Here is an 8,420-nt window from a genome sequence, read left to right as displayed (position 1 = left end):
AAGGGGAAAGTCAAATGAATAGAAAGTGACATGTGGGGAGCAGAGAGGGCAGGACTGGGATGACTCGCCCCTGGTGCTCTGACACTTTGAGCTGCACCCCCAAGACAGTGTTTGGATTCAAACCAGAGCCAGCATGACCAGTAACAGTAACTTGTGACTTCACAGTCAGCCACAGAATTCTGCCCTCATGGTTCCCCTTGGAAACCTGTGAAGATTCTGCAGCAGGCTCACTTGGCAGCGTTTTAGATTAGCTGAAGCATCTTCGATGAATTGGCTGTCTTCGGCTGTCAATTTCTTAGCAGCTTAGTTGTCAAGATGGGCGGCTGTTGGTCATGTGTGGCCTACAGGTAAGTCTCTGGCATGGTGGGTGAAGCAAAATCTAATGGCGGTGTGGACTTGGTTTTTAAAGATGCCCTTCCGTTGTTTTAGCCTGTCTGGGCAGAGAACTGAAGCTCAGCCTGCTGTGTTCACACGTGGTTGTGCTCCCTGTGGGAACTTCAGTGGTCACAAGTTCACCACCACTATTCACACCACACAGCTTCTCCTTGAAATGCAGGCGGCCCTTGAAGGTCACCTGCTTGGCTGATTTCCACTGTGTTTCTTAAGCTTGGAGGTCCTAGACTGGAGAAGCTGTATCACTCAGGAGCTACTTGCTGGTGGGGAAATCCTGCCCACCAGTTGAAGCTGACTTCAAAAGCTGCCCCCCAGCACCCCCATGTTATTTCCAAGAACATGCCTAACCTTTTCGTCTTTCATGTTCCCATAGGTCTCACCCAGAGGCAGAACCAAAGTGAGTTGCTCTCTTCTCTACCCTTGACTCCTCTTAATGCTTTTGGCTCTGGTGTGGCCAGCTGAAGGGATGGGGGGGGGGGAGTGATGAGGGGGAGGTGTTCAGACATAGCCCAAACCCAGGTGTGGCATATATTGCCTCATGAAGGTGAGCCCATCTCCTTTCCATGTTCAGAATGCCAGTAATTGACTGCTGAATCAAATGCCAATTTCGTCAACTGTCCCCTTGATACCTTTGGCAGGCTGCCGTCCTCCTATTTAAAACACAAAACTGCACGTATGTGTCTCTTGGGGGGGGACTTTTTAAAAAGTGGGGAAACTACACTGGAGAAGGGTGGGAAAGCTGGCCTCATGACTGTGAACTACGAGAGCAGGCCCACCCCCCACCCCGCCACAACCAGTCATAAGAACATAAGAACAGCCCTGCTGGATCAGGCCCAAGGCCCATCTAGTCCAGCATCCTGTTTCACACAGTATCCCACCAGATACCATTGGGAGCCTACAGTCAGGAATTGAGAGCATGCCCTCTCACCTGCCATTACTCCCCTGCAACTGGTACTCAGAGGCACCCTGCCCTTGAGGCAGGAGGTGGCCTACAGCCCTCCGACTAGTAGCCATTGATAGACCTCTGCTCCATGAAGTCATCCAAACCCCTCTTAAAGCCATCCAGGTTGTTGGCTGTCACCACATCCTGTGGCAGAGAGTTCCACAAGTGGATCACGTGTTGTGTGAAAATCCTCAATGAAAAATACTCTGAGCAAAATGCTGTGAGTGACATTCAACAGCAATTACATTCACTGCTCCCAACTATGGAATCATCCAAAATTAGCATGGCCAGCTAGAAAGATTAGGGGAGAGGACATACTTGTCTGCATGTGAATTAAAATTAGAGGGAGGGCACATACTAGTAATACCCCTAGTAGTACTAGTAATACCCCTAGAATTACTGGGGGAGGAGACCCTCTCTTTCCTCTGATTTGCTACTAAGAATATTTCTCCTTATCTCTGCAGGGATGAAGATGAAGAGGGGGCACTGACAGGTAAGTGGATGATGAGAGTGCCTGCTTCTCCTCAGGGCTCCCCAGACCCCCAGGGAAAGCCTCCTTGGAGAACTGTTTCTCTTAGACAATGGAGAGAGATGGGCAGACATCCATCCGATGGATGGATAGCAGGAGGGCAGGTTCAGCCACCTCTATCCTTTGCTGTTGATGCAGCCGAAAGTGTTAGAGGAGACGGGGGGGGGGGTTTTCTGTGAGTCACATCTAGCTATCCTCCATTCGAGGAGGAGATGGGAAAAGGGCTGTGGCAGCAGGCAGGTAGGTTTGCTCATTCTCCTTTAGAGGTTGTGCACTTTTGAAAAAGTCCTGTGAGAACCCTTTGCCCACACCCAGCCCCAAAACATCCTTTGGGTCTTTTTCTCCCCGCCTTCAAGAAGATGAAGGTAATTATTTCCAAAGTATCTCATTTTTTGACAATTACATGGGTCAAGATAGAATTGGAGGATCACCTGAAAACAAGGGCAACATTTCCTGGCCAATGTGCTCTGAGCTTGGTCCAAAGAGACTCCTTCTTTCTCCGACCACAGTTTTCTACCTCTAGGAGCCAGGCCCACATTCCTGAGATCACAGCTATGCTTCCTGCTTATGGCATCCAGGCAGATTTTCAAGACCCTCCACCCAACTAGGCCAAGAGGCTGTAATTGGGGTTGGTTCGTGAACCAGAGATAGTCCATGTCAACCATCAGCTCCCATTCTGCTCAAAGGAGAAGCTTCTTTCCTCATACAGAAGGGAGTAGTGGAACAATTGCTTTGCATGCACAAGATCTCCTGTTGAGACTTCATCATCTTCTGTTAAAGGATCTTAGCTAGCTAGGAAAAGGCCTCTGCCCAAGAGTGGCTGCCAGCCAGAGTAGGGCAAAGAGAGCCAAGAGTATGACTTGGTAGAAGGCAGCTGCACTTGTATGTACAGCAGACAGAGCCTGGCCATTGCACTCCCTTCTGAAGTGTACTTGGTGAGGGCTGTCTTGCCAGTCAGTGCTATGCAATGTACTCCTCTTCATTCCTTGCTTGGTCCCTTGGGTGGCCCACCTCACCCACAATTCCAGGCTACTTCCCAGCTGGCTAACCTAGGCAGAAAAGGGAGGCCATTTCTATCAGGCCTACAAGCCATGATCATTTCCTGATTCCTGCTTTATTTCCTCTCTTTCAGGTCATCCCAGAAACCTAACCCACGTTGCACCATTTTCTGGGGGACTCCCCAATGTTTTGGGGGACACTCTGGGGAAAGAGCTCATTGAGGAACCTTCCATGCCAGAACCTCTTCCAGCACCTGGCATGACAAATGACATCCTGGAGGAAGAGCTCATTGAGGAAACCTCAATGCCAGAACCCCTTCCAACACCTTGCATCACAAATGACCTACTGGGGAAAGTGCTCATTGAGGATACCGCAGTGCCAGGTCCTTCCATCCTCATAGACACTCCAAAGAAAGGAGCTTCTGTGTCAAAGCCCTTACTAGAGCCTTCCATTGCTTATAATTATCTTCAGCAAGATGTAGAACTCCTCAAAGAGTTACAGAATGACTATGTCCAGCAGCGTAAGTATTGTGACACCTCAGAAACCTTTTGCATATACACCCAGCACAAAGATCAGCTACAGTTTTGATACCCAGCCCAGATGATGGACTAAGCCCTAACACTGCCCTTTTTGCAAGTCACCAGCACTCAGCCTGGTCAGCACATACAACTTTTGTTCCTTTTTGTTCTCTTTTTGCAGAACTGAGTGTTAGCCGCATTTCCCAACAGTTCCCTTGTTCTCTCCGGGCCATCAACCTGCAAATTGGACACATGCGGACAAGGCTTGACCGCACTGAAGTTCGGCTGCAGTGGTGGGAAAGGGAAGGTATGTTCACAGCATGCCCCTGAAATTGCTGCTGGGCTAAGAACGGCTCTTTTGTTTATTTCATGTTGAAATGCTTGATTTGAGTCTGCATTTAAGGTTTCAGGGGGGAGGCCTGTGAGTGGGTTGTCAGTGCTTGCTGAAGTGTTCCTTCGTTTTCTGTCTTTCATGTGTCCAAGCTCCAATGCCTGCAATCCAAGCAGCTTCTAAGAGTGAGCAGTGAGGGCAAGTGATGGTGGGTGTGGTAGTATGTCAGCCTTTGCAGCTGACCTCCTGCTGCTGCTTCTCTCTTGCAGATGTTCCTGCAGACCCTGCTGCACTTCTCCAGCCCTCAGGGTCGGATTCATCATTGTCCTCTGCCTCCCTTGAGGTTGCCTCCATCCCACCCTCCACCTCCACCTCTTCCCTCCTCCTGCATCCCTCTCCACCTCCTCCTCCTTCCCCACCTCCTCTGGAGCCGGACCTCAGCAATTTGAAAGAAAATCTGCAGAGTTTGGCAGAGATGCAGGTCCATCAGCTGCGTGACCGTAAGTCTCACAGAGGCAGCACTCCATAACCTCTACCTTTTCCATCCTCATTGTGATATTTCAATCTAAAAAACTTATAGTCTAAAAACAGAGGCAGGGATACAACAGAAGAAGTAGAGGGAAGCTGAGGTGGGGGCAAGTGGGGAAAAGATGTGTATGTATTTCAGCCGCAGCTCCTTAGGACCAGGGAGACCCAGGTTTGAATTCTCATCCAGTCATGAAACTCTCTGGGTGACTTTGGGCCAGTCACTTGTCCCACAGCCTAACTTACCTCTTAGGGTTATTGTGAGGAAAAAATAACCATGTATAAACCTCCCTGAGCTGCTTGAGGAAGAGCAGAATATGAATGCTAAAAGGAAAACAAATATCAGCCCTTTTGAGTTTAAGCTGAGATGAAATAGGAAACCAAGGAGGATGATATACAATTGTGCATATTGCAAATCCTCCCTATAGTGTCATCAATGTACATGGGCAAAAGTTCCCTGCCACCAGGAGCATACAGTCTAAAGTTTGGCTTTAGAGAGAGAAGTGAGGAAGAGGAGGAATGGGAGAGGAAAGCATAAGGGGCATTCAATTCAAGCCAATGGAGCTGCCTCTACTGAGGCATTATGCCAAAGGCTGCGCAGTGGAGGTAGGTTTTCAGGTATCATTGGAGGGAAGGAGAGAGACGAGGGGCCACATCTGTGTGGCTGTTCCAGACCCTAGGCTCAGCGAGAGGGAAGAGAAAGAGTTGTTTTAGAGAGCAGGAGACCTTCAGGTGGCTCCTGAAGACAGAGAAGCTGGAAGAGCAAAAATCAACCTGATGAGGTGCAAGTTCACTGGGGGGGGGGGGTACATATCCATGGAGGGTTTTCAAGACAGAGAGGAGGAGTCTGTGCTGGGCATGGAAGGGGACTAGAAGTCCATGCAGGGACTGACATGGTGGAGGACAGGCCCCTTCACCCTGTTTGTTTTCTCTCCTTCAAGGCCAAAGAGACCTCCACAGCTGCCAGGAATACGTACAAAGCTTCAAGGCACTGAGGGGACAGTTGAGGCAGCTAAGGAGCAGACTGGCCAGGGTGGAAGCCACTATGGGGATCGTGGTTCCTCCAAGGGAGCTGGACATTGCTGAGGAAGAAGAGGAAGGCAAATTAAAAGAGACAACTGTGCTACTATTTATATAAGTAGCAATAAAATGTGGTGTATTTAATATGTTTAAATTATTAAATTTTTTTTAATAGGATGTAGAGAGAGAACAGCAACAAAACTTGCATATTTATTGTTTTAAAAATTAAAATGTTTTATTTTAAAGAAAATACATTTGTCTTGCTTTGAATAGTCTTTGGGTAGAGTTGGGTAAAAAGGTCTTTGGGTCAAACTCAGCTACAGAAAAGATTCTCTTGGCCAGTCCACTTAGGGCCAAGAGATGTTTGAAAGGTTCAAGATGTAGATCAAGATAGATAGTTCCTTGCCAGGAGGCTCATACAGAGCTTGTCTGCCCCAACATGTATGGCTAGGAGGCTGGATTTTGGCCATGAATAGCAATAGCAATAGCACTTACATTTATATACCGCTCTATAGCCGGAGCTCTCTAAGCGGTTTACAATGATGTAGCATATTGCCCCCAACATTCTGGGTACTCATTTTACCGACCTCGGAAGGATGGAAGGCTGAGTCAACCTTGAGCCCCTGGTCAGGATTGAACTTGCAACCTTCTGGTTACAGGGCGGCAGTTTTACCACTGTGCCACCAGCTGGACAGCTGCACTTAAGCAACAGTCGTTCTTTTAAACTCAGATTTAGAAGAATTTATATAGAAACAGTCAGCACTCGCAGATTAACTGAAAGTATTATAAAATGATTTGATATAGCATAACTTAGTCAGATGCTGTTGCTCAGATTTAGAAGTATTTCCCATGATTTTCAAATATTAGATGGCTTCTTCCTTACCAGCATTTATTGAAAAGCTTCTGTAGCTCTCCACAAATTCACAGTATACCCTGTCCCCTATATCTCTGTCTTCTGCAGTCAGTCTTGCCACCAATGTCCCCAAAGACATATTTTCCAAAATATTCACATGAGTTGTTGTTGCATTCCTTTGGATGTATTCCTTTGGATGCATTCCTTTGAAAGTAAAGACAGTTTAACTCACATTTTAAAAAATCAGCCTCCTGGTTAAAATATTATAATCTATCCAGACAATATCACATTCTTTATATACTGTAGCATGCTGCAGAATCCCAGTGCAAGGATATCGCTGCCTTACACAGACAACCTGAATGAAAAATCCATGCAGTATTCACATAAAGCTTCCTAAACAGGTTACAATTTTAATCTGAATTAGAGCTGTTTCAGACATCCCCAAGGAATTGTTGAAAGAAGCATTGGAAGATATCTATGGGGATAACTCGCCAGTCCCCCAACCTCCAGGTCTCATCTGCAGAGGGAAGATACACATTCTCCCAATTCAGGGACAGAATGCATTCATCATCTTGCCGAGCAAATGCATCTCTGCTCCCTTCATATAAAACCGAAACATAGGGAAAGGAAGAACAAGTCACCCAAGCTTTTTTTCTCTGTGTTTCCTTGGACCATACAAATGGGGCTCAGCAGTGGTTGACCATGACTATCTGGGCTACAGCCTGACCTAGAAACAGAGGCGTAACTAGGGAAAACGGCGCCCGGGGCAAGCACTGAAATGGTGCCCCCCCGCGCCCCCCGCCCCCAACATACTACATTATACTTAGGTTTTTCCTCACAAGCGCCCACCGCCGCCGCCAAGCCAGGCCACTGACTGGCTGCCAGGCGCCAGCAAAGCAATGGGGGGGGGGCGCGGGCGGCGCGGAAGGGACCACTCGTGGGGGAGGGGGCACCGGCGCGCTCCCTTGACTGCTGCAGCACTGCTGCACTGAGCAGGAAACATTTGTATTAACAAAAAATAAAAAATAAATAAATATATATATATATATTTTGTCATGGTGGCGCCCCCCACGTGACCAGAAAAGATGGCGCCCGGGGCACGTGCCCCCCCTGCCCCCCCTATAGTTACGCCTCTGCCTAGAAATCACCTGCAAGTACTTAATTCCCCCTAAACCTAACATCCAATCCCCAAAACATATTTTTCTCCCCCCAAAAAGTGGTATTTCATCTCCTCTACAACAACAACAACAACAACAACAACAACAACAACAAAATTAGGAGTTGCTCCTGAAACTTTCCCTCACTCTGCATCCCTAAGACTTCTGAATAAATATGCATAGAGCTGGGCTGTGCAAAATCCAGTCTGGTGAAGTATCTATTAGGTCATGCCTGACTGGCTGAGGCGCACCCAGGAGGATTGGTTGCCGTGGTGGCCCAGCTGTGGAGGCCAGAGGTGGTGGGGCTGGCCCGGCTGTGGAGGCAAGGCCCAGGAGGGGAGAAAGAAAGGGGGGGCAGAAGTGGCAGTGGGTTGGAGAGGTGGCTGGGCCCGGAAGCAGAGACTGGGGCAGAAGGGCAGGGGAGAGGTAACCACCAGCCCCAAAGAGCGCACAGATGCTCTGTGCGGGGTCGGATAGTTATTATTTATTTATTCAATTTCTATACCACCGTTCCAAAAATGGCTCAGGGCAGTTTACACAGAGAAATAACAAACAAATAGGATGGAACCCTGTCCCCAAAGAGCTCACAATCTAAAAAGAAACATAAGATAGATACCAGCCAACAGTCACTGGAGGTACTGTGCTGGGGGTGGATAGGGCCAGCCACATCTGGCTTCAAAACCCTATTGAGCCATGAATCCATTGGCTGATCTGAGTCACTCACTATCTTTCAGTCTTACCTGTCATACAGGGTTGTTCTGAGGATGAAATGGCGAATGGACCATGTATGTAGTTCTGAACTCCTTAGAGAAAGGCAGGATGAAAATGAAATATATGGATACATTGGACTTCTGTTGCTTCTACATCATGCACAGCATCTTAGTAGAGAACAAAATGCACGCAGCATCTTCAAAACACCTTCTGCCAGACCATAATCTTTATATGACTGAAGCTTTAGGATTACATTTCTGTATCAGTGTTCAGGCTTGGAGCATTGGGAAAAGAGCAATTTAAGCACACTTTGTTGAATGTTATTAATCTAGGTACATGGAGACACAACTACCCCCATATTTTCACAATCACAATTCTGCATCAAAACAGATTTTAAATCATACTTCTTTTAAAATAGCAGACTGAAAAGTATTGCTTCTG

The 8,420-nt window shown here is 47.6% G+C and overlaps 1 protein-coding gene across 1 annotated transcript; it reads left to right on the top strand.

Annotated features, from left to right (window-relative positions):
• Positions 1-222: 222 nt before the first annotated feature.
• LOC128327769 (uncharacterized) lies at positions 223-5,502 on the top strand. Its single transcript, XM_053256995.1, has 6 exons — positions 223-347; positions 767-790; positions 1,801-1,829; positions 2,998-3,384; positions 3,564-4,213; positions 5,180-5,502. Exons 1-5 carry the CDS (start codon positions 316-318, stop codon positions 3,710-3,712), a joined length of 621 nt encoding a protein of 206 aa, XP_053112970.1. The 5' UTR covers positions 223-315; the 3' UTR covers positions 3,713-4,213; positions 5,180-5,502.
• Positions 5,503-8,420: the final 2,918 nt, after the last annotated feature.

Source organism: Hemicordylus capensis, chromosome 5 (genome assembly GCF_027244095.1).
Source record: "Hemicordylus capensis ecotype Gifberg chromosome 5, rHemCap1.1.pri, whole genome shotgun sequence".
Taxonomy (NCBI): Eukaryota; Metazoa; Chordata; class Lepidosauria; order Squamata; family Cordylidae; genus Hemicordylus; species Hemicordylus capensis.
The sequence above is the reverse complement of the archived record's forward strand: the minus strand, read 5'-3'. Positions and strand labels throughout refer to the sequence as shown.